The sequence below is a fragment of the Alosa sapidissima genome, chromosome 3 (assembly GCF_018492685.1).
Source record: "Alosa sapidissima isolate fAloSap1 chromosome 3, fAloSap1.pri, whole genome shotgun sequence".
Classification (NCBI taxonomy): Eukaryota; Metazoa; Chordata; class Actinopteri; order Clupeiformes; family Clupeidae; genus Alosa; species Alosa sapidissima.
This window is the reverse complement of record NC_055959.1, coordinates 5,129,948-5,156,004: the sequence shown is the minus strand read 5'-3', so window position 1 is coordinate 5,156,004 and position 26,057 is coordinate 5,129,948. Positions and strand designations below refer to the sequence as shown.

Here is a 26,057-nt window from a genome sequence, read left to right as displayed (position 1 = left end):
AGACATTGCCCTGACGTCTTAAACTCTTTGAACTCAGCTCAACACCGCCCCCTTTTGTCGAAGCCTGTTGATTTTCTAAAGAGGTCATTTGAGCGCCTCTGGAATCATGACTGCTGTTTCTTTGGATCAGAGGGTGTTGAAGTTACATGCTCGCAGATCAGGTGTCCTCACACATCCGTGTAGCCTAGCCTACCAACTTAACATCTTAAACTGACCTCCCGCTGCATTTTAAACAACAAATACATATTAACTATCAACAGCCTATCAACTAGGCTATCAAACAGCAAGGATGGTGCGGTGGCTGAGGGAGTGTAACAGCAGGCATACACATTATGGATACCTATCTGTGCATATCTTAATATTTCTGACTTTGTCTCCTTAGTTCTTTCGCGTCATCCTATCCAATGGAATAAACCGGATCAAGTCAAACGTGAGCGATAATGACCTTTATCGCGTGAAATAAGATCAGTGATGTAATTGAAGAAGCCCCCCTGTGACAGCGCTAATAGTTCCACAGCAACCATGGTAACCATCGCTTCCTTTGTAGAACGTCTCACAAACACCGTATCATTTTATTCATCACACTGCAGTTAACGTGACCGCTCCCTCAATCTGGCTGCCATGGCTTTGGCTGGGACCAGCTGTCTGCAACACCTGACGTCGAAAGTGATGGTTGACAGCCAATAAAGGTAACATAAACAACTTCTCATGAAGTAAATATCATACAATGTATTTTAGTAAGGATGGGGTTTAGAGTTCTTTGAGCTTCTAGCCTATATGACAATGTTTCAAAGTAGACTAGGCTAGGCTACTGTAAGGATGGGGCTACAAAGTTTCCCCCTCATTGAACATCTTCTAGAGGTTTATCTGCAAATATGTGCATAATCTTAGCAATTAATTGTGTTTATAGACTTACCTTATAGGCTAACATATGAGCTGTTTAATATATTGTATGTGCAGTAGATGTAGGGAAATTAGTCCAATAATTATCTTGATAGCCATTTTGTTCTCAATCAAAATAGACGCAAAGAAAAATATGTTAGGCTATAGCACCTCTGAACTTGTGTTCCCCCTTTCCACTTGTGATCTTGTGTCAACACAAGAGTAAGCGCTGGAAAGTAAAGACTCAAAATGGAACCCAATCCCTGTCAAGGACTCTGCAGGCCATAGACGAGATAGTGTAAGTGACCATTGTGTGCACTGTACTGAGTGAAGCTGATACCCGGGAGGCTGCAGGGGCAGATTTCCTCTCAGGGCCCTCCCTGTGTTTCCAAACATGATTAGATTAGTGATTAGGAGCTCCACAACATCTTCACCCATGTGACAGCAATCATGACCGGATGATTGACAAGGGGCAGGCTTAAATGTGTTACGTACAGAGCGACCTAGTGCTGTTAGCTGTCATTGTGTTCATGGAATTAGAATGTTTGGTCTATGAGTAAAGAGGAGAGGCCTGTAAACTGCTATTGACCCAGAATGGCAAGCGGTCGGTAGAACTGTGATTGTTTAGTTGTTTAATTCTGCTCTTTCATCTCACATTACTAAAGCCAGCTGTCTGTGTGTCTCTCAGAGTGTGTGTGTGTGTGTTTGTTTGATGGGTGTGAGTGTGCTAGTGAGAGAGTGATTGAGTGTTTATGGTAGTGAGTGAGACCGTCAAGAGAGTTGAAAAGAAATTTGAATGTTTAAAGTGTGGCACACACAGACAATGGACAGATATTTGCTAATCAAGATTTTATTATTGTCTGATTGTATTGTCTTTTAGGTGTTTACAACCCTTTTTGAAGTGCTGTGTCATCGTACAGTCATGAGTAGTTGACAACAACAGGCATAAAACAGGGCAGTGCATCTCTAATGCTTCTCCTGTGTGCCTCAGCTTTTCTTTGAGATGTTGCGCTTTTTTGTGGGACATTTGGTTTTAGTTGAGGCTAATTGTTAATGTTAACAGCTCAAAGTCAGCAAACACTATGTCATCAATGTGAGAAGTTTACTGTGTGGCCTCAAGAAGAAAGGGATGCGCTGTTTGTCCTACCCACTCAACTTGAGCAATACCCAGAGCACTCTGCTCCACATCCGGCCTTGATCCTGGCGCAGGTCGGACAGATGCATGCCAGATCTGGGCCAGACTGCTCTGCTTGCTCTGGTCTGGGATGGCAAACATGTGAATGACATGTCTTTATGGTTGTCTTCTGTGTCTTGGGTTTGTATGTACAGACTTTGAAGCACACTGTCTAGGTTGTAAGGTAAACCGTGCAGGCACCAGCTGCCATAAAAGCATTTAATGATCTGCAGTTAGTGGGTTGCTTATCCAAAACCAAATATCCAGACTCGGTTATAGGCACACAAAAAAGCTTTAGATAGAAGCAATAGTCATGTTACACCATGAAGGTTGGGTGTAATTTAGTTTTTTACCTGTTTATAAACCACATCTTCATAAACCACATCTCTCTCTCTCTCTTTCTCTCTCTCTCTCTCTCTCTCTCTCACACTCACACACACACACACACACACACACACACGCACACACACACAGACTGATAGCTATTTGTTTTGAATAGTTAAGCTTTCTCTGCATGACACTGGTGAAAGCTGTGCACCGCTGAAAGCTAGAGGGCAGCATCCATACCACAACTGCCACAACTTCAGTCTCGCTGAATGCGGTTTCCCGTGCATTTAAGGCCGATTGAAGTTGAAGGGCAATGCCAAACACTGTGAAGTGCCCTAACATGTCTTTGTCATAACGAGTGCTACCCACAGACTTTAACACCTCTTGCTTGTTAGCACGCGTGCCCTTTGATGCGCCCACGCTCATAACGTGAGCTTTTTACAGCGTTTGCAACGGGGGCAGCGTGAGCTTGCGGCTTACCACACACACTTGCCACACTGTTTACACTTCTGAAACACGGTGGTAGACATGCCGGAAGGTGCAGTGGCTAACTGTTTCAATCTGACATTGACTGTTGCTTTATGGTTGTTGTGTGTAAGATTTGTGTGTAAGGCTTATTTAAAGCTGTTTACATTTGTTGTATTGTAGTGGTATAAAGTAGTGCATGGTGTCGTAATAGTTTGTACTAGTGTCATTGGCATGGTTTGTAGTAGTGACCAAGGTCTCTTTTGTTGCATTTGAATTTACATTCAAAATATGCCCATGTACAAAATTTGCTCATTCAGTAAACTGTTTGAAACCTCCGCTGAACTGTGCTTCGTTGAGTTATTATATAGCCTACTACTTCACTCATAAACATACACTAACCATTTTCATTATTGTCTGGATAAAATAGATAAGAAGATGTGAACTAAATATTAGGAGAGATTTATATAGGTTTGCCCTGGAATGGTAAAATATTTTCCTTTCCTATGTAAATGTAAATGTCTGTATAATTCTCTCTCTCTCTCTCTCTCTCCCTCCCTGTAGAATGTGGCCACCTGTAGTCTCCCGAGAAAAGGAGTCATGCTTCCCCGTTGTCAGTGGGAGCAAGCTTGGGGAGTTGGAGGCCACCATACCTGATGCTGCTACCCCCAGCACCACCACCTCCCTACAGACAGAGGGCGCTAAGATGAAGAAGAAAAAGAAGAGGTACTGCACACGTCCTTTCTTTAAACCCTCTTGCCATTTTTGTTAGGGTACAAACACTGTATAAATGACAGAAAAACTCCCCCGTCCTGCCTTGTAGACAATGCTGGTATGTACTATTAATCCCCCTCCTCCCACACATGATGCGATGTTGGTATTGGCTTGATTGATAGATAGATTGGTTGGCTGGATGCTGGAAGGTTCTTTCAGACCTGTGATTGGCTCAAATTGTGACCAGGCTATTTCAGACCTGTGATTAGCTGGAACTTATGATAGAAGGCTCTCTCTGATGGATGAGTTGCTGAGAATTGCCAGGGGCTTCTCCTAGACGTGTGATTGACTAGAATCTGTAGTAGGTTTCTATTAGACGTTTGATTGGCTGGCTTATGCCTGAGGGCTTTTTCCACTGGGCTACTGAATCAGACGGGAGGTCAGACATGAGGTCCTTCTCTCTAGGACATTATAATGACCACCCGGAGAAATGGCTTTCACACCACGCCAGTTACTGCAACCTACAGCGCCGAAAGGAATGTGCACAGGAAGACATACACAAAAATGCACATTAGTGAACATACAAACACACACACACACACACACACACACACACAGTGAGAAAGAAAGAGAGAAGTGACAGACAGAAATAGAGTGAGAGGAACACACAAGCACAAACATGTGTTAGCTCTAATCTCTTACCTTTCCAGCTGACAAAAAACATGATATACAGTACGTTTCAATAGATAGATTACTTTATTGATCCACATGGGGAATTGCGGTGTTGCAGCAGCAATTCACTCAAATCACAAAACACACAGAACTTGCACAAAGTCACATTGAGGTAGGTGACAGGTTAACGGGTTTGCAGTCTTCTGAGTCAGTCCTTGCTTTTAGTAATTGTCAAGGTAGTGGCAGTGGGAAGAGTGTCCTGTGGTTTTGGGGAGGGTAGATAGGTGGGGGAGAGAGGGAGTTGTGGTATGTGGAAGGTGGAGGTTCTTTGGGTTGGGTGTAGGGGGTCTGAGCCCTGAAGGCATCTGTGTGGTTATGAGCAGCTGGCTGTCTGTAAAGACAGTGGGCGACATGGAGGTAGCCAGCACCACCCGGTCTCTGGTTACAGTACCTGTCCATAAAACTAGCTAGGGCCCTTTCTGCTACCGCCTGGGACCTCTTGCCTTGCTGTCAGGCCCTGCCCAGGATCTGTGAGCCCCTCCACACATGCAAACACACACACACACACACACACACACACACACACACACACACACACACAAATACATGCACACATGAACACACAGAGGTGGCTCACAAATGAATGGTAAAAAAAACAAAAACTGTGTACAGGGCGCCTGTTTGATCTCTGCTCCTGCTTCAGGGGGGTCGTGGGACTGAACCCTGGGAGAATGCAGCGCTGAGCTAGGTGGCGTCGTCCTGTGTGTGCGTGAATATCCTCATTTGTGTGTGTGTTAGTGTGTGTTTGTTTGTGTGTGTGTAGTTGTGTGTGTTTGTATTGTCTGTGTCTTGTCCTATGATGTCCCTGTCGTCAGACTTGTTTATCATTTGCACATTGCCAAGGACATGGCTTGTGTTTTAAGTGTGTTATAATCCTGTTTGTATGAGGAATTCTATTTTACCGGTAATTGCTGTTAGTCAAATGTCACCGGGAACCAAATGACCAGTAGTGACAGTCTGTTACGAGTCACATAAACCCCCAGACAGCGGTTTCTCACTAAGCACCTGAGACCGTGTGGACTCTGCTGTCATGTTCACAGTCCATAGATCTTCCCAGGCGAGTAGCTGCCACTGGCTCCAGCCTGCTGATACGGCACAGGTTTGGCCCTGATCTGGCTCAGAGTAACCCCCCCCCCCCCGGGCACCCCAGTAAAAAAATATCTCCCATACCAGCCGGCAGCCAGAGGCCTTGAGGAGGACTCTGCAGCTTGTACGACAGTCGACGTCCTCAACAAGGTCCTCTTTATGGCGGATTCCTTTGCTGCGCTCTGCGCCGCGCACCTTCTCGTTTACTGGCAGAGTGGTGGAGTGGTTATGGGCGGCGTGTGAATGGCATGGTGGCGAGGAGGGCGCGGGCGAGACCGAGAGCGGGTGAGCGCGGGAGGGCTCAGATGCCATTTACAAGCGGCAGTGCCTCTTTAAAGAGTCTGTTCTCTGCGACTGTGGAAAGTCAAATTGCCCCACTGCTTAATTACGGTTCAGGGTGTATGAATTTTACTGGGCAGCAGCCGCAAACATGATACTCCCAACTATTTCATTTGATATTTTATTCATCTTTTTTTTTTTTAAGTCAGATTTATCTCATTTATTTATTATCTATCTCCTCATTAATGTGCCTACTAATGATTCATCAATTCATCTATGCATCCATCGATCCATTCATTTGCCTGTTTAATTCACTCACTCACTGACCCATGAATTATGTAATGACAGTAGTTTTTCTAATTCTTTATTTCACCATCTGCAAGGATAATCCGCAAGTGAGGGAGTGTGTCTCTCTCTCCCCAGTCCTTCTGTCTCTGTTTCCAGTGTCTGCCTGTTATGTGGCGTGTGCTCGTGGTTGCTGGGCTGCTGAGCGCGGTGGTGGTGGTGGGCCAATGGGCTGGTGGGTTGGTGGTGTCCGCTGGTTTACACATTCCAGCCCTACGGCACACTGAGACTGCTCACAGTCTCCGAGATGAACGGGGTGGGTGGAGACTCACTGGGGGAAATGATGAGGCTCTTGCAGGATCCCCCCCCCCCCCCCCTGTTTAGTTCCCAACCAGTAGGTGGCAGTAGAGACACTTTAATTAAGCTAAGCTCCAGCCGTCTGGTTGTGAGGCTCCAGGGAAATAACTCCCTTCTGGAATGACATCAGATGACACGCAGACAGTTTTGAGCCTCAGGAGATGAATCCAGCAGAGCTCTGGGTGCCAAACGAACAGGCTGAGAAATGATGAGCGGGGTTTAGTGCTGCTGACAATTTAATGGAATAGGACGGTGTCCAGATGAAAGGGCCGCTCTACAATCCACTCCTATTTCTGCTGCAAGAGAAATTAAAATAATGTGAATGTGTAGGGCCTATTATGTAAACACCTAGGCTAATAAACAATGTTATGATGGGGATATATAGATGGTTTTGGACAAAAGCGTCAGTGAAGAGGATCTCAGTGACACAAGCGATAATTACAACGATAGTTTATGGATATAATGATGATGATGTGACAATGGGATGTCATTCCCAATGGAGAAGATGTCTAGAAAACAGGCCTGTGGTTTTTGGTAGCCACTGTGGACGTGGGTGGCATTGCCGACCCCAGGTGGCCGGCGTGGTGCTGTGAGGTATTTGGAGACGCGCAGCTGTCCATGTGTCTGTTCTCTTTCAGATGACTGTGGATCAACCTCACCAACTGCAAGTTTGAAAGCGGTGAGTGTCAGTCATACACACACAGACGCACATGCACAAACACACACACACACACACGCACACACATGCACACACACAATGACCCCAAATATCCTTTCCTATGAAGTAAATTATTCCAAAAAAATGACCTGAAATGATAACATATTATGAGAAATTTCTTCAGTATATCAATATGCTGGTATATCATTATGTGTGTAAAACAGTATATTGACACATATTTAAACTTGACTCCTTTAAAATGGCTTTATGTCAGGGAGGCTGTAGTGTAAGAGGCTGCAGCGTCCATATCACATTCAGGTTCAAGTACGCACTGGGACCTGGGTTCGAATCCAGCAGTGTATATAAAAATGCCTTTCTTGGTATATTAATATTAATTATTTTGAGTGATAGGCTTTTAAGCTTGGATACAGCAGTAGAAGGACCTCAAATGATATCCTGTGAGACAAAGAACCATTCCCTTGTCAAGAATTTAGAAATTAGTTGGATGGGCTTTAGGACCATGAGAAATTCCATGCCGGCCACATGGGTCCATAAAATTGTGGCGTGTCTCGTTGGCAGGCACAGGGTAGCCTACTCTGCATTCAAGACATGCCATGTGCAGCTTACAGGCAAACACACACACACACACACACACACACACACACACACACACACACACACACACACACACACACACATGGACACACAAGCGCAGCACCCTCATGCACATGCAGATGCACACATGTGCACACAAACACACACGCATACACATGTGCACACACACATCACCCCCCACCCCCCCACAGACACACACACATTTAAGCATACACATACACACATTCATAGAAGCACGCACACCAGAGTACACAGTGATAATGTAATGTGGAAGCCTCTGCACATAAACATTAAATGTGGAGTCCACATCCACGCTAACAAACAAAACCACACTGGCGCACCCGGCTCCATGTCCCCATAAACGTGCCTGTCAACTGCCCACAGCACGGGTCTACGCGTACCACCTCCTCAAAAGTAAACAAGCAACCATGTTAGAGGAAACCGCCGACTATACACAAACTTCAAGAGATGTGATGCTGTGTAACAGTCTCATGTGGAGAGGTTCAGTCACAGCAAACACATAAACCACACAATTATATTTATCGTCTGTGTCTTAGTCATAGTAAATGTGTTAGAACCCATGTTTAGCGGTACTTTTGGGACTAAGAATCGTTGTAAGGAAGGTCTCACAGCCACATTTTTGAATGGATCTCTTTTTTTCTCTCTCTCTCTCTCTTGTACGAAAATGTCAGTTTCGCACCAGTTCAAAAACATTAGTTTTTACAGTGTGAACGGGAAACTAAATAAAGCCACAAATAAAACGCACATTCAGATGACACAAAAGCATCAGTGTGAGCGCCTAACACATGAGTCATTGTGAGTTGTCGGCCCATTCATTTCACACACAAAGACACAGCGACGGCTTTTCCACATCCCATGAAACGGAGTCAACGATGGATTCCCGTTTGAGTTTCGTCGCAGTCATTTGGATACATGGCTCCAATTCTTTAATGAGAACCAAAACAATGATATTTAGAAACGTTAATAATTGAATACTTTTTCTTATTGTTATCATAGTATTTTTATGTTAGATTTCTAATTAGTAATTGCTCAAATTAGTACTTCAAATAGCATAGCTATTTTGCTATATCACCAAACAGCTCTTTCTAATCAAACCTGTCAATCAAACTATTGTGTTTATTTCACTAGTTCATGTCAATCAAGCTATTATATATAAAATAATTTATGTAGACAAATGTTTTCTTATGATTATGGAGATACATTGTGGGCAGGGAAATATCATGGTTATACTATACTGCATTATAGTATAAGGGGTAACTGGTGTTTCAGTGAGATAAAAGATAGATAGATAGATAAAAATCCCACATCCAACCATTGCCCCATCATACACAGCTCAAGATAAGTATTTCTTCTGTATGTGCTAGTTTGGAACAATCCTTTAAATACTTCACTGGTTCTTATCTCTCTATATTCACTTATATCCCCCCGGTCAACAATGCATTGCAAATGGATATGATTATTGAATAGGTTGTAGTCATAGAAACTGAGCTTCCAAACACATCTATGCTCACACTGCAGCTCACTAAAAAGTTAAGAGTATTACTCATTATATTGTAGATTCAAAACCAGAATCTACCTATTATATAAATGCATTTCAGTGGCCAGTAGGCTGATAACTAACCACAACCTGCCTGTACTCCAGCATACTGCCAACCCCCTGCCTTAAAGTACTAATTAGAGACTAATATGAATTACCCACTGGAGTGAAATCATCCATTCTAATTCAGCTCTATTTTGCAGATAACTAGCTAGAGTCAGCAAGTAATTGTAATGCATGCTGTGATTATTGCCCATTGGACCAGCTGCTACTTCTCTCCATGATCGTGTTTGGACAATGCAGCATGTGAATCCAAACAATGCACGGGAAATAAAGCCTGGTATTTTGGGTCTGAAACAAGTTCTGCAAACCCACAGTGAATGAAGAACTTTTGGAAAATACACTGATGATGTATGGTTGTGCCTTTTCCCCAAATTTGACTGATTGTCAAAGGTTTAAGGTTTACATCACATTGAGTTTGTCTGTTGTTCAGTCAGGCGTGCAGCATCCCGCTTTGGCCTGAGAGAGGCGCTGGAGGGCGAGGAGTGGACGGTCTACTGGACTGATCTCACCGTCTCTCTGGAGAGACTAATGGACATCAAAGGCTACCAGGTGCCACATCGCTTGTACCTGCCTCCCCAAATTACATTGCAGCTATTAAAATAAATAGCATTCATAAAAATGTAAATTACAGAAAAAGACATGAGCTGATGGAAGTAGGGTAACTGTATGTAGGTTAAAGGGACCCAGTGTCAGGGATGAACACATTGCATGTATAATAGAGATGTACTGACGGAAAGATACTTCTGGCAGGAAAGTATGAGATAGAGATGGATGGATAAACAGATAGACAAGATAAATAATTAGAGACGGAGAGAAACACACATACACACACACACACACACACACACACACACACACACTAACAAACACAAACACACACATATACACACATACACACACACACACACACACACACACACACACACACACACACACACATACACACAGACTCACACACACTCACACACACACTCAGAGGAAGTGCCCCACTCTTCTGATAGTTGTGTTTTAAACGTTATCTTCCGTAAAAATCAGCTTCAACATTGCTGTTGCCCCATATCTAATTGACCCTGTGAATATGGGAAATGTCCTAATTGCTGGCTGAGTGTTGAGTAATTACTTACCTGATGGCTGACAGGATGTACTAGATGGCTACGGGAGATAAGTTAAAACATGATAAACGTGACTGAAGGTCATTGTGTGTGACTCTTTTGTCCCTTTCCAGAAGATCAACCATTTCCCAGGGATGATCGAGATCTGCCGGAAGGACCTGCTAGCCAGGAACATGAATCGCATGTTCAAATGTTTCCCCAAGGATTACAACATCTTCCCTCGTACCTGGTGCCTCCCCGCAGAGTGAGTGAGTGAGTGAGTGAGTGAGTGAGTGAGTGAGTGAGTGAGTGAGTGAGTGAGTGAGTGAGTGAGTGAGTGAGTGAGTTGTGTGTGTGTGTGTGTTGTGTGTGTGTGTGTTGCGTATGTGTGTGTGTGTGTTGAAGAGAAAGCATGTGTGTCTATATAAGTATATAAGTGTATAAGCATATAAGTGTGTGTGTGTGTGTGTGTGTGTGTGTGTGTGTGTGTGTGTGTGTGTGTGTGTGAAAGACACATCATGGGATTTTTAAGTCCCATTTTCCAGTCCTGGAAAAGTCATGAAATTCAGTTCATTCGAAAGTTTTGGATTCATCACCAATGTTCATGTAGAGTACATATAGTGTGATGAAATGACTTATGTTATGGTCCTCCCCCATAGATTACATTTACTTGTGCGAATCTCTGCACCATAATAATGTGTCGCTTGAATTGACATAGCAGAATGTTGACTGTGAAATTGGGTGGAAATCTTGGAACAAGTATGTGAGAAAGAAAGAGATTGTTTGAGAATGAGAATGAGTTTGTGTATGTGTGTCTGTCATTTTGCTTTCTACATTCAGCATACAAACTGGTTTGTAATACAGTCTTTTTGGCCCACATACCACAGAGGACAATTATAGCAATCAGACAGACAGACAGACAGACAGGCAGACAGACACAATAAACACACTCCTGTCTGGTGGCTCCCATCTCTCCACAGCTACAGTGACCTCCAGGCATATGCTAGGTCCAAGAAGCACAAAACCTACATCTGCAAGCCTGAGTCTGGCAGCCAGGGAAGGGGAATCTTTCTCACCAGGTCCGCCAAAGATATCCCTCCCGGAGAACACATGATCTGCCAAGTGTACCTGTCTCGGGTGAGGCTCCTGCTGCAACTCACTTGTGGCCAAAAGGATCACCTATGTTATGTTTCATGCAGCCTGCTCCTATGGTTACAGGGATAATGTATATATACACAGGTCAATACAGGAAACAACAACAGAAGCAATGGAACTTGAAACAAGCGTTGAAGGTTGAGTGTTTTAACACAAGCAGGAGAGCATTTTAAAGATCTCATGAGTTATCATACCAAGATGCCATGTTAAAATGAAACCAGATTTATGACTAGCAGTGAAAACACCATTGCAATAGCAGAAAACTTAAGTGCACCCTTTTAAACATTCTTCAGGTAGTGATAACCCCAATAGAGGACTAGATATTCTAAGACAATAGACTCCTTTACGGTACTGGTATCACAAAACAGGCCCATGAAAACCAAATGGTTCTCGGATGTTGAAGTTGTCATCTCTTAGTTCTGGCACTGACCCCTCTGCTGTCCCCCGTCAAGCCGTTTGTCCTGGATGGGTTCAAGTTCGACCTTCGCATCTATGTGCTGGTGACCTCGTGCCACCCCCTGAGCATCTTCCTGTATGAGGAGGGCCTGGCTCGCTTCTGCACCAGCCAGTACATCCACCCCAACAACAACAACCTGGTGAGACACGAGAGAGAGAGAGAGAGAGAGAGAGAGAGAGAGAGAGAGAGAGAGAGAGAGAGAGAGAGAGAGAGAGAGAATAGATCAATAACAAGATGGACAAATGAAATGAATGGATTGAAAAATGGTAGACGCTTACAAGGATCTAGATTGGTAGAAGTAGTTTATTTGGATGTGTATGGACACACTGTCAATGTCCATCCGCCTGATGGATAGGATGTTAGAATGTGAGCTACAGATGTCAGTCATAAGACAGTCTAGGCATCCCTTTCCTAGCTACTGGTGCTATGTGATGAAGCTTTACAGCAGATCAGAGACATCCATGGGGATTATAGGTGGACAGTGTGTGTGTGTGTGTGGTGGTGGGGGGGGGGGGGGTTACACGAAATGTTCATATGAAGTGTCAAGTAGGCTATGTATGTAGATGTGCGCACCAGTTGTAACAGAGGGTGCATGAGTAGCAACAGCTGACCGGGCTAGTGTGTATTACCTAACCGTGAGAGTGGAGAGGTTAGAGTCCACCTCTCTCTCTCGTCCTCCCCTCTTCTATCTCTCCATCTGTATGGCTGGATGAGGAAGTGACGAGGCGTCAGCCAACATAGGCCAAGGTCACATAGTAGATTTTACTGCGTCCATAAAAGAGGCTCCCCACTGGCAATAACGCAGTATACATACAGTACACATGCCATTAACATTCCAGTCCTGTCATCTTGTCCCTTTTCATCCTCTCTCTCTCTCTCTCCCTCCCTCCCTCTCTTGATATCTCTGTCTCTCTTTTGAAATCTCTCTCTGTTTCCCTCTATCTATCTTTCTATCTATCTAACTGTCTTTAACCCCCCCCCCCAACCCACCCCTGCCTTTCTCTCCCTCTCACAGCAAAACGTATGTATGCATCTGACCAACTATGCCATCAACAAACACAGTGAGAACTTTGTCCGGGACGAGCTGTCTGGGAGTAAAAGGTGAGTCTGGACATGCTTGGTGACAGGGTCGTCATCATGACACCTTCATAAACACGCACACAGTAACTGTACTCCACAGAAACATTTCATCGCTGGGTCTGTGTGTCCGTACTGATAAAATATGTTGTAACCATAGCTGTAGCTGTGCACACTTTAAACGGAACACTTATTTTGCACAGTTATGAAGTATGTATTGGGTGTTTCTGACAATACAAATGGCTAGCTTACCTGTAGATGCTATGAGCACTACTTGTCAAATAAGCTAAGCTATGCTTTAAAACCATAATATGTCTGCATGGCAAAAGTGTATGATAATACACTTATATAATCAGTAGGCTTTCCCTTGTTTTTCAACACCAATCAACCCCTAAAATAACTTTTCAACCTCTCTCTCTCCCCCTTCCCTCTGGACAGAAAGTTGTCGACGGTGTTGGAGTCCCTCTGCTGTGACACCGGGCAGGTGTGGGTCGATATTGAGGACGTGGTGATCAAGGCCCTGATTGCGGCCCACCCGGAGCTGAAGCACAGCTACAACACCTGCTTCCCCCGCCACACTGCCTGTGGATCGGGTGCCTGCTTCGAGATTCTGGGCTTTGACGTGCTGCTGGACCACAGGCTCAAGCCCTGGGTGCTGGAGGTACATAAAGGGCATGTATCCGGAGGAGAGGGGATTATGAGGGATACCTCCCAATTCAAAGTAAAGCTCCTCATCATCCAAAGGGGGGGTCAGAAGTGGAGTGAAAGGATAAAAACAGACATGGAGTGGGGCGCTTTGGCGGACTGTCTAGAGCGTCCATACCATATTCCATACACATGAACACGGCTCCCTCCTGCCCTGTCTCCCACCCCCTTCCCATCACTTAAGAAGCTATATGAAAGGACTGCTGTTGTGTGTGGGAAATACTCTGATGGAATATTCTCTTCACAAACCTGGTAATGTTTTTGGGCCACACAGAGAAGCAGGCATTGTGTAGAGGAGACAAACAGTGGTTGAAGTGGATGGATACAGATTTATGCATAAACCATATAACCATGTAATTCCACAGTCTCAGAAAAAAAACAATGCATGTAGTTGAGCCCTCACTAAGTTCCTGACATGTTATTAAAGACTTAAAGTTCAGACTTGGACCAATTATAGGTTGTAAGTCGATAAGAAGAGATTTTAAGTTGTCCCTGAAGACATTGTGGAGAATCCCCAATGACTATAGATAGCTTCTATATAGACTATGACTAGCAGCATGGAACCCACGTGTTTGTGTGTCTTTCTCTCTCTGTGAAATGGAAGGCGTGTTTTTGGTGAAGGAGGTTTTGTCAATATGTATGTATCATTTTGTTTGTTAGTAAGTAAATCTATGAGATGAAGTCACTGGTGTATATGTGTGTTTCATGTGTGTGCATATGTGTGTGTGTGTGTGTGTGTGTGTGTGTGTGTGGTGTGTGTGTGTGTATGGTTAGAGTCATAATTATAGGACTTTGGAATGAAAATGTTTATCTCTGGATCACAGCATTTGTGTGTGTGTGTGTGCGTGTGTTCATGTGTATGTGTATGTGTGTGTGTGTGTGTGTGTGTGAGAGTGCGCACGCATGCGCGTGTTCATGTGTGTGTAGGTGAACCATTCTCCTAGCTTCACCACTGACTCTCGGCTGGACCGGGAGGTGAAGGACAAAATGCTGTATGACACGCTGGTGCTCATCAACCTGGGAGCGTGCAACCGCAAGCAGACTCGCGAGGAGGAGAAACGCAGACTCACCGACAGACTACAGCCCCGAGACGTGAGGTGAGGTGTGTACACACACACACACACACATATACACATACACACACACACAGACACACACACACACATACGCACACACACACACACACACACACACACACACACACACACACACACACACACATACATACGCATATACATACACACACATACACACACACAAACATACACACACACACACACACACACACACATACGCACACACAAACACACACACACACACAAATACAGACATACACTGAACACAAATTTAAATGCACACATTTCACATTTGTTTTTACTTCCATTTTTATGAATTGAAGAAAAAGATGTAAGATCTCTTTAGTGCGCACAAAAAGGCTTATTTATCTAACATTTTGCTCTAATATATTTCTTAAAATCTGTGTTAGTGTCCACATTATATTGTGTGTGTGCGTGTGCGTGTGCGTGTGTGTGTGTGTGTGTGTGTGTGTGTGTGTGTGTGTGTTAGGAACCGCCTGCAGCAGCTGAGGCAGGCCAATAGTATGGAGCGTGCCCTGGCCTATGAGGACCAGCACCTGGGTGGTTACCGCCGCATCTTCCCTCGGCCCAACGCCAGTGACTACGATAAGTTCTTCCAGCATGGAGGCTCCCTCTTCCAGGAAACCGTCGCCTCACGTGCACGAGAGAAGTGTGCTAGGTGGGATAATACATACACACACACACACACACACACACACACACACACACACACACAGAAACGCATGCATGTATAAAGACACATGCACAAACTAACACACAAATACTCATCTATTTATTTAAATGTTCATATCTGCACCCATACCATATCTATACTCAAATTATTATACCTATACACACATATATTGTTGATCAAGTCTGTATGTTTATGTATGTATGTATGCATGTGTATATGTATGTATGTATGTATGTGTGTGTGTGTGTGTCAATCTATGTATGTGTGTGTGTGTGTGTGTGTGTGTGTGTGTGTGTGTGTGTGTGTGCATGTGGGCATGTTTGTGTATATGTGTGTGTGTGCCCCCATATGTGTGTGTAGACAGCAGCTGCTGGAGATCCAGGAGAGGCAGGGTCAGAAGAGGAAGAAGGCCTGTTCTCTGGGCGAGTCTGCTGGGGAGAGAAGCCAACCCAAGGGCCGACGGCAGTGCTGTAGCGTGAGTCAGCCACGTCAAACATGGTGGCTTCCCGTGCTATTGGATTGCGCACACACACACACACACACACACACACACACACACACACACACACACACACACACATTATGCACACTCCCGCTACAGCCATTCTCTGTAATTCCTTGTAATAGTAATGAGCAGTTGGAGACAGTATGAATCTCTGAAATCACTTATGGGCATGCAAACATGCTGACCTCCAGTGTATTATGCATTTATTTTATACACGCTACTGTTATCACAACTGCCGTAGCCTCTATGGTTCTTTTAAACAGTGAGGGGTCTGTGTGCACACAAATGGTTTTGGGTATGTGTATGTGAGTGGGAGTGTGTATGTATTTTGTTTGTCCGTGTGTACATATAATCATTTCCAAACAACCCGATCAGTGCTGGAGATGATGAAGCCGTGATGGCCAGATTTTCATCTTCCTTTTGGAAGGTTTGCAGACCATACACATCTGCAAATGATCTGAAGCAGTCTGCCTAATCTTTCTGTTGTCTTGTGTTGTGGTTGCACTTTTTTACAGCTCTATCCAATTAAACTTTATGTGAGACGTCATGTTATTTTTGCGAAACACTCCCTCACCAGCAAGCTCGGTACAGAGAGCACTCTTTCTTTCTCACGGGGGCATTCGGTTCTTCCCCTCTCCAGCATCTTGCGTTGTGTTGGTTAGTGTTGCCATTTGTGAGACTGGTGGAAAGACATATGTGTGGGTGTGACAAACATTTTACTTAACTTTTGCTACTCATATGCTTAAGTGTTATGTGTGAGTTCATGTGGCCTGAAAGGGCCTACTGACAAGTCCTTCAGAAAGGTTGATTTAGCAGAGGTTGGTCTTGTTGTTTTTCATTTCTCCATGCGGTCTCTATACTACTCTATACTACATGCGGTCTCTATACTACTCTATACTACATGCGGTCTCTATACTACATGCGTTCTCTATACTACTCTATACTACATGCGTTCTCTATACTACTCTATACTACATGCGGTCTCTATACTACTCTATACTACATGCGGTCTCTACTCCTATCCATTCTTACATTCTTCTATCCACCCTTATGGGTTAATCACCATGAAGCTGTTGTCTCCTAGCAACAGTCAAGGCCTCTTCGGTTCCTCCCCAACCTGAAGGTGAAGCCTGGTGAGGAAGAGGAAGATGAAAAGAAGTCTTTGCCTTTCTCAGAGATGAGGTCTCGTCGGCTGAAAGAGCTGGGGGTAGTGGAGAAGGTCTACCAGCTCTTAGGAACCCCTCAGTCTAAAATCGTGGACCGACTGTGCTGCAGGGCAGAGGACTCACTCATTAACAATGTGAGTGAAGACACACTGAACTGTACAGTAAAGACACTGTGATTAGAGCATTTATAAATATTCTGCAAGTCAATGAACAAGTTTTAGCTCTCCTCTAGTATTGTCTGGCAATTACAGTGCCAGATGTCTCCATGTTAACCAGCTGTGGACAGTCTAACTTCCTTGAATATTAGTATCCTGATTTCCAGATGGTTTCCATATTCCATGTTACGGTCTAAAATGGTAAATTTATATTTTGTTAGCATAGCATGTTACCCATTCACTTCTCTATGACCTCGTGCCCACAGCCAGACACCTTGGTGGACCACTGCTCCAAATGTGGTAAGATGGTCGTGCTGAAGAAGAGGATGGACCTTGTCAACAGGTTCCCACCAAGGGACCACTGCCAGGCCCAACTCCAGAAACCTGAGGGGGTCCAGCCTCTGTCCAGGCCTGTGCTGAGGGTACCTGAGGGGGTCCAGCCTCTGTCCAGGCCTGTGCTGAGGGTACCTGTGCCAGCTGTGGCACTGCCGGCGTTACCCTCCAAATGCCCCTCGTCCCTGAGCTGCTTCAAGCACCAGGTGGCTTTGTCCAACCAGTGCACTGCCAAGGGTAGAGGTGTGTATTGATTGTTCCTGGACAGTTTTTTTTGATGCCATCATGGTTACATTGTGTCTTACTTTACATACTTTCATATCACAATGAGATGTAAACAGACATTTGCTAAGCTGACATAAAAACTAGATTTTGCCCTAATTTAGTTTTTTTTTTTTTTATGTTGTTGCCTAGAAACTAGAAACTACAATAGCTCACCCCTTGTATACCCCCCTTCTCTCTCTCTCTCTCTCTCTCTCTCTCTCTCTCTCTCTCTCTCTACCTCTCTTTCTCTTCTGCCCTCTCTGCCGCTGTAGCCAGTGCATCTCTGGCAGACGTGGCTCTGAAGGACGTCAGTCTACTGGAAATTCAGACGCAGGGCTTCCCCTCGAGCAGGAAGAGGCTGGTGACGCGGCCCCGCTCCCCAGAGAGACACTTCTCCAACCCCGGCCTGTGTGTCATATCGGACCGTCTCCCCCTGGTCCAGCGCAATGGACACCCTACCGTCCTGAAGCTCCTCGAGGTCTTGGGCCAAAGTGACAGGACTCCAGGTAGGCTGTTTGCAGTGGGGGTAGGTGAAGCAGCGGCAGAAGAGAGGAGTGTGTGGTGGCGAGGGGGAAGGAGTTACAGAGTTGATGAGTGTGGATCCCAGTGGGTGTGTGTGTGAGAGAGAGAGATAAGTCAAGCTTTATGAGGAGAATAAAAAAGACACACACTGAAATATCACAATAGATGTACAGTAGATTAAGTAATCTCTGCTCCAGATGGCTCACTATGTACTGTAACTTCCTGTACCATTATTGTTATGTTACACAATTTCTATGATTATTAATCATTCACTCAATGCTAGTTTATTATTTGAGCTACAATAAATCTGTATACCTAAATAGAGTACACTTCATTGTTTTGCAGCCTCTCTGGCCATGCTATCCTACCGTTATCCAGTTGTCCAAGCTCTCTCGACCAATCAGCATGGAGAAAACAACACTGACCACACAACCGAAAACTTGCCATCCAATCAGAAGCAAGTCCCACTTGACAGAACATGAGCACACTGCCTATGAGAGCTACTGATCTTGCATCAGTAAGGAAGACAGTTCAGTAAATTGATTGTCCAAGTGTAGTGTAAACAATGTTATAATCTGTTCACTAGGTATACTACAAATGAGATTTTTTCAGATGTCTCATCAAATGCTACTGTGAGAGATGATATAACTAAATCCAAACTTAGACTCTCCTTTCCTGAGGGTATTTAAAGCCATAACTGTCACTGTACATTCAAATGCAATGTTACTGCAGCACTGTGCTTAGTAGCCTAAACCACGTAATAGGTCACTGTGTACACACATAATCACAATCAGTGGCGCACAAAGTACCCGATTCTGTTTTTTAAGTATAGATACTCCTGGTCAAATATTGCTCCAATACAAGTGAAAGTTGCTGAGTTAAATTATTACTTGAGTCAAAGAGTACGTAAAAAGAGTAAGTAATTTGTGTCATGTAATGCTTATTTTGTTTACATTTTACCTGATTTCATAACTTTGCTACTGTTAAAAGAAAACTTTGGATGCAACAATGCACTTTAAATTGCTATTCATAATCTCTATTCACAAATCTTATTTTCACAGCCAAGTACAAAACAGGATAACTCAATTGAGTTGTTAGTAGTTTATTTAACATTAAGATGTAGCTATGAGGTGAATGTCAGGTGATTGTTTAACTTCATTCCAATTTCACCATGATCGATTGTTCTGGTAAAGAAATGTTATCATCATGTTATCTGTCGTCATGAATGCCAAGTTGAAATTGAACTATCAGCAAAATGAAGAAAGTACTTTGAACTTGAATATGGTCTATTGCATTATTCCATTAAAAATCACTTCAAAGCTATGTTTGCAAGTAATGAGTACTTCATTTTAAAGGTACAGGAGTCAAAAGCACAATATTTGTCTTTCAAATGAAGTGGAGTAAAAGGCATAAGTTTCCAAAACGTAAAGTACAGATACTCAAAAAATTACAGTATTCAAGCAAATGTTAGTTGCTGCCTATGCCGATCACAATTTATTATACAGTGCAGACCAAGATGGCCAAGAAGGAATCTGTGATGACCTGTATGTGGAGTCCAGACAGATGATAAGATATGATCCACACTAGGGGTTACTTTAACTAGTCAAATAGTCGACTACTCAACTATTAAAAATCACTAATGGATGCTGTAGGTAGCAGTCAACAAGCTGTGGACAAAATGGCTAGCGGCTAAACGGCCTAGACTTTCCTATGTACAGTATAGTACTTCACCAAAAATGAGACCTGTTCCACTTTGACATGCCAGTTGTATACAGCTGTACTAAAATGCAATAACAACATGTTTGCCATGGATCTAAGAACCTCAGGCTTCCCACGGGTCATGGAATTATATGGAATTTTGGAAAGTCTATTCCAGACATGGACATGTTGTAGCAGTTTAAAATGGACTTGCCAAAATACATTAATACAAATATATCTCCACTCAGAATTGATGTATATCTGGTTATTAGCTTTATTGCTTGCTTGAGTAGTTGTGGTTAGCCCAACTTTGTTCATTCAATACCCATTTATTTATCTCCCACTCTAAAAAAATATTCTTGAATGTGACTGTTCAGGTCATAGAAATTAGTTTTATTTTGTCAGGGAAAGTCGGGGAATAGTCATGGAATTTTACATTTCACTTAAAGTGGGAAACCTGGAATCTAAAGATGAAATACCCACTGGCAACAGCTAGCACTAGCAGTAATGTTAGCACCAGCACTGTACCAGTAGATAGTCGACCAATATAAAGAAAAACTGGTCAACAAGTGAAAATCATCAGTAGTCCTGTAACATCCATTCCACACTGCAATGATGTTCAGTTTGGATTTTTTGTTACCAGCTCGCAGGCTGTTCAGTCCAACAGAACGACTGCCAGTGTGCAAAAAAAAGCTATAAAACACAGAGCACATCTGTCTGTGTCACTGCGGCTTCAGCAGTAGTAAAGCCAGGTACAGTTGATGGAGCCAGTGTGAGGCCTACAACAGCCCCTGTGTGTGTGTGTGTGTGTTTGTGTGTGTGTGTGTGTGTGTGTGTGTGTGTGTGTGTGTGTATAAAGGGTGTGTATGTGTGCCGTCTGGTGGAGCGGCTGGATTCAGATGGAATTCCCCTGTCCTTTGATTCTGAGGATGAAGCTAGTCTGCTATTCTGAGCTCATCTTGGAGATCCTCTGTGTCAGTTGTCTGCATGACCACACATAAACTAGCATGTTCTGTAATAGAATAGAATACCCGCTGGAAAGCCAGGTGTTGAGACTGACACCATAGCTAAATAAGGTCTACATTTATTTAAATAAGTATATGAGGTATACATTCAGTTTAAATGAATATAAAGTGTATGATTACAGTATACAGACAATGAAGGCTAAACTAAAAGTGACTATGGCAACTCTTCTTGGGATACATTCAGATGTGTGCTGTGTTCCTGTGGAACTCAAGCCTGTGTGTGCCCTTGATGTCTCTCTCTCTAGTGCTGTCTAGTGTGTCCTGCAGGAGCTTGAAACCCCTGTATGAGTTTTACATCTTCCTAGGAGCTGTACACGTGATGAACATGTCACAGTGGAGATGAAAGGAGAAATGACTTTTGTTTGGTGTGGTGTGGTCCCAGTGGTCTGGTCAGACAAAAAGGCAGACGCTTGGAGTGTGTGAGCAGATGATGTGTGGCTGTTCCCCCCAGAGCCTGGCGGTCCTACCACCAGCAGCAGTGCTCCAGCAGGAAGCTGTAAACATCACACAGTGGCGTCCTCTGGACAATGACGAGGATTTTACTGTCCTGCTCTCTCCACCGGCTTCCCACCATTCCCTGAGACCTCATTCCAGTTTCCCAGAATTCTGGTGGAGAGGGCGTTCCTTTTTCTGTCTTGTCTCATTCAGTCCTCTTGTTCAAGCTCCTCTCTCTCTGTCCTTCCCTCCATCCCTCCCTCCTTCCCTCCTTTTCTCTTTCAACTCCCCCCACCCTCTCATGCTTCTCTCCCCAATCTCTCTCTCCCCCTTTCTCCACCCCCCCCCCCCCCCTCCATTTTACAGTCAGGTCCTACCTTCCTGGCTTCTTTTACGATACTGGTCACCTGTCTGGGTTATGGCGGCTTGCGGACTGTTGGGCGGGAGATCATTTGCATCACAGAAGATTCATTCACAGTGGTTGGACCATTACCGCATGGACCGCTCAGCTCTTGTGAATCTCAGCAGAAATGATAGCGATGGATTGTCAATGCTGTATATGAATCTGGACACTTCAAAACATATTCACGCCCTTGGTATTGTATTATAGATAGGGGTGAATGTTGATTTAATTGTAGAGTCAACTTTGCAAATATATGGGGTAAATGCTGTGCTTAAATGCTTAGTGGCAGTGGAACAGAGATAAGAGACTCTGGTTGTCAGAGCCAGGTTCCAGTGTCTCATCACTGTTTCATGCATGTCTAGCCTGCCTGTGTGCACCTGATGTCTGTTAAACACCTGAACAGGTGTGTGAAGTGTAATGCAGCCGCACACCTGACCACAGGCACACTGCTCTTTAATCACATAAAAACAGGTTGGGGTAATTATATAGAAGAAATCATTCATCTCTGTCTCATTGGGGTATTTGATCAATAATGCGTAAGTCAGTACGTCAAACAAAAATGGTAGTTTCTTAATATTCTGTCTGAAGCAGATCTCAGATGCTTATTTTAACAATAGCACATTTAGAATGATCCATTTACACACATTTATAGGTCTTTTATGTGGATGCAAGAAGTTGAACACAAACATGCAAGTGAAGCTTCAAAAATAACAGAAAACATGAACACATAGCAAGCAAATAACATCGAGCTTGTATCGGGCAGCTGAGCTAACAAGTGTTGAGTTTAAGCCATTCTTAAATCCACTAGAAATGTCCAAATGTGTTTTAAACACAGTATCAAGTGATTGGACAATCCATTTCAAGACAAGAAATATGAGCTCGAGAAATTGGGATACTTAACTGCTTTCTGCTGAACAGACACATAGCTTTGAGAATGCATGTGGGTTTTCAACACTATTTCGGCGTGGAAGATGGAAATGGATGGCTTTTTATGGAATGGTTAAACATTGCTCATGGGTCCCGTATCTGTTGTCTCCATCTGGAGCTGGGCTGGGTTAACCAGTGACTTCTGCTGTCTCTCGTAGGCTCACAGACCCAGCTATGTGTCTACTGATCCTATTAGTGACAAACGGTTAGGTAAAGGGTATTCGAGTATGTGTGTGTGTGTGTGTGTGTGTGTGTGTGAGACAGAGAGAGTTTGTGGGAGAGATAGATAGATAGAGATAGAGATAGAGACTGGGATATGATGGAGAAGGAGCACATATGCCTACACGGCACCTGATGTGCACCTGTCCATGTTTTGTCTTCTGGCATAATTTGCGTCTGCTGCCCATTTCACCAGACAGTGGGACACGGCCAGACTCTGTTTTTATTCCTTTTAATTAGAGTCCTCCCATGTCATCAGGGTGCAGCATTGTAATGAGGGGCTATGTGGTTTATAGTCTGGATGCATTCTAATGACCTCATGTGCACCGTTAAAGTTAACATGATGAATATGACATTCAGCGATGAAGTCAGAAATGTCTACCTTTGTTTTACTTCTGTGTCACTTTAGTCACCTATTAAACATATTAAATATACTATGGGTGTAACTAAGTGAGTCAGTCATAATTTAAAGAAGCAAACAGAATATTTATTTCATAAATATTTATTAATACACATGTTTGGTTTATTTACAACACATTTTCACATTTGAAAATACACATTTGGTGCAGGCATAATAAAATAATCTTTAAGATAGAATTTTGCAGAGCAACCAAGGAACTTTCTCAAGTATTTCTATGTAGGCACATGCTACATACCTTCCTAATGTCAGTATTAATGCAGCTAATTTGACCGATTCAGTTTCACTTTGTAAACAAATAAACAACCCTCAGTACAGACAAAACCAGTGTATTGAGAGATATTGCTACCAAATGGTACGTCCCATGGTTGGCTTGATTGTGCTATGTCTGTAGTGTCTATATTCAAATCTTAAATAATTCCTGTAGTATTGATTCTCAGCCTGCAGAGAATGTAGCAAGCACACAAAACAGAAGTGTAACATTGTAGTATAGACATTCCAGATTTGCATGCTCTCCTTCACAAATGACCTCTCTGTCCTAAATGATTGTGCGTTGCAAAAGACAGAGATGCTCACCCTCTGATTATTCATCATCTGGGCATAGGCACCTCTTCCCTATGGTCCATAGTCACCACTGAAGCTTTGGGGCTGCTGGCTGGTGTCAAGCCCAGAGGAGTTACCCCTCGGACCTTGAAGAGTTGGTCTGCTCCCCAGTGCAGACAGTGGGGACAGGGGCAGGCGGTGGGGTGGTGCATTGCGTGGGTGGGGGTATAGAGGGTCGTTGGTGGCAGCCCTCCAAGTCTGGAGTAGGGGGACTGGGAGAGCCGGAGGGGGTCCAGGTGCCTGAGAGGAGGGGCGAAGGGGCTTGGCAGCGGGGAGGCGGTGGGCGCCAGCCCCAAGTGTGGGTAGAGGGGCAGCGGGAGGTGTGGGAGTAGGGAGTAGGGCAGGCCGGCACTGGCCTGGCTCACCATGAGAGCACAGAGGTTGGGGTCCAGAGGGTGAGGCCAGCTCAGACTGTGTCTCTGCCTCTTGTCTTTCATGCGTCGGTTCTGGAACCAAACCTGGATCGGACAACAGAAACCAGACTGAGTTTTAATTCTGCTAATATCTGCTGTCTTTTTCATCTAATTGGTTTATAGGTGGGCATCAACACATTTGAGATTATTATTTGAACAAAACGGATTAATAGTATCGAGCAGATTTTTAAATATTTTACACTGGAGATATATTGTACATTGGTGCCATTTATTTTTAGAACACCAAACAGCCGCTAGTTTTAAAAGCTACAGCTTTCTGTTCAAAGCTTGTTCTGCGCATGCGCAATACACTCACCTTAATGGTTGTCTCCGGAAGGTTGAGAGCTGCCGCCAGCTCGCATCTCCTTGGCCGAGATACGTAGCTCTCCTTGCAGTACTCCTGCTCCAGGCGGGAGAGTTGCTCTCGCGTGAAGGCAGTCCGGTGCCTCCGACTCTGATCTACTCCACTGAAAAGAGCGCTGCGAGGGCTTGTGTCCTCTTCCCCCTGGTCACTGTCTGGATTGGCGTGTGAAGCAGCCGGTGATTCTCGGCCTTCGGTTACTACAAAAGGCAAGAGGGAAATGATCGTTATAAGAGCTCGATGCAGAAGTTTAATTTTTAACACACAAGTCAGACGTATAACCTCAACATAGCCACAGATCCACGCATTTCCGCGCCATAACAACATGACACCTTGACATAATCGAAAAAGAGATTCCAGTTGCCATGTGGAGTTTGTGTAGGCCTACACATTGCATTCGAAACATATTTAAGGTTGGGGAAGGGATATAAAGCTACTCACACGTATTGCTGTGCATAACTTCCCAAATTTGACGTTCGTTGAATGCTGGAAATATTAATCCAAACGACTCAGAATCCCAAATCACCACGCATTCGACTACAGCTGCCAAGGCCAAAGTTACTCCTTCACCGCACCGCTAACCTCACTCAAAGAAGTTGGTTTATAGAGTGGGTTGTGTTGTTTTGTAGCCACAGATTGAACCCCCTCCCTCTCCTCTCCTGTCTTTTATATCTTCCAGGTCGTCCCATCTTTTCTAATGAGAGACACGGTCTGGTCTATCCGCCACGGCGCCGCCTGGGCGCGTACATGGCGAAGGAGGTGTTAAATTGTCTTTGGTCTCCGAATTGCCTTTGTACTTTTGTTATGGAGAATTAAGATCGACCTCCCTTTGCTCACTGCCACAGAGGCCTCCCTGGTGATATAGACCAACCCGCATTGTTTTGCGTCGTTTGATGTTTGTATTTTTGGAAGTCAATCATTAGAATCCTAATGTTCGTAAATGGCAGGCCTAGTAGTTGAGGACGTCCATGTCACTGGGTGTAGAGATTCCATCTACAAAAGCGACGATTCCAAGCTTGGTTTGTTTTATGAAACAGTAGCCTCGTCTTAATTTTAGCCTATTACCACCAACTCAGAATGAAGATATTTGATTGATTTATTTGACGTATAGACCTTTCGTTGTAACCTATTGCAATGATAGTCTACAATCATGGTAGGCC

The 26,057-nt window shown here is 44.1% G+C and overlaps 2 protein-coding genes across 4 annotated transcripts; one reads left to right on the top strand and one right to left on the bottom strand.

Annotated features, from left to right (window-relative positions):
• The first annotated feature begins 584 nt into the window (after nucleotides 1-584).
• Nucleotides 585-18,947, top strand: LOC121706116 (tubulin polyglutamylase ttll6-like). 3 transcript variants are annotated; one of them, XM_042087596.1, is made up of 16 exons: nucleotides 585-689; nucleotides 3,413-3,574; nucleotides 6,943-6,980; nucleotides 9,626-9,744; nucleotides 10,421-10,551; nucleotides 11,267-11,423; nucleotides 11,894-12,037; nucleotides 12,914-12,999; nucleotides 13,414-13,636; nucleotides 14,608-14,777; nucleotides 15,247-15,435; nucleotides 15,811-15,925; nucleotides 17,040-17,255; nucleotides 17,543-17,852; nucleotides 18,146-18,399; nucleotides 18,741-18,947. In XM_042087596.1, the coding sequence occupies exons 2-16, from the start codon at nucleotides 3,414-3,416 to the stop codon at nucleotides 18,900-18,902; spliced, it is 2,475 nt and encodes an 824-aa protein (XP_041943530.1). In that variant the 5' UTR covers nucleotides 585-689; nucleotide 3,413; the 3' UTR covers nucleotides 18,903-18,947. The 3 variants fall into 3 exon arrangements, with proteins under 3 accessions (XP_041943530.1, XP_041943532.1, XP_041943531.1); XM_042087598.1 differs by lacking the exon at nucleotides 585-689 and having other exon boundaries at nucleotides 3,440-3,574; nucleotides 6,940-6,980; XM_042087597.1 differs by lacking the exons at nucleotides 585-689; nucleotides 3,413-3,574 and having other exon boundaries at nucleotides 6,940-6,980; nucleotides 17,046-17,255.
• A 4,696-nt stretch (nucleotides 18,948-23,643) lies between these two features.
• eve1 (even-skipped-like1) lies at nucleotides 23,644-25,918 on the bottom strand. Its single transcript, XM_042086941.1, has 3 exons — nucleotides 25,339-25,918; nucleotides 24,853-25,097; nucleotides 23,644-24,581 (listed from the first exon to the last, which is right to left on the bottom strand). Exons 1-3 carry the CDS (start codon nucleotides 25,352-25,354, stop codon nucleotides 24,111-24,113), a joined length of 732 nt encoding a protein of 243 aa, XP_041942875.1. The 5' UTR covers nucleotides 25,355-25,918; the 3' UTR covers nucleotides 23,644-24,110.
• Nucleotides 25,919-26,057: the final 139 nt, after the last annotated feature.

What these genes read in the sequence shown, in the direction of transcription:
- LOC121706116 (XM_042087596.1), top strand. Translation starts at nt 3,414, where the DNA reads ATGTGGCCACCTGTAGTCTCCCGAGAAAAGGAGTCATGCTTCCCCGTT. An exon ending in GCCAAGTGTACCTGTCTCGG is followed by an intron (nt 11,424 to 11,893) that starts GTGAGGCTCCTG and finishes TCCCCCGTCAAG; the next exon opens with CCGTTTGTCCTGGATGGGTT. An exon ending in ACCCCAACAACAACAACCTG is followed by an intron (nt 12,038 to 12,913) that starts GTGAGACACGAG and finishes TCCCTCTCACAG; the next exon opens with CAAAACGTATGTATGCATCT.
- eve1 (XM_042086941.1), bottom strand. An exon ending in TTCCGGAGACAACCATTAAG is followed by an intron (nt 24,582 to 24,852) that starts GTGAGTGTATTG and finishes TGTCCGATCCAG; the next exon opens with GTTTGGTTCCAGAACCGACG.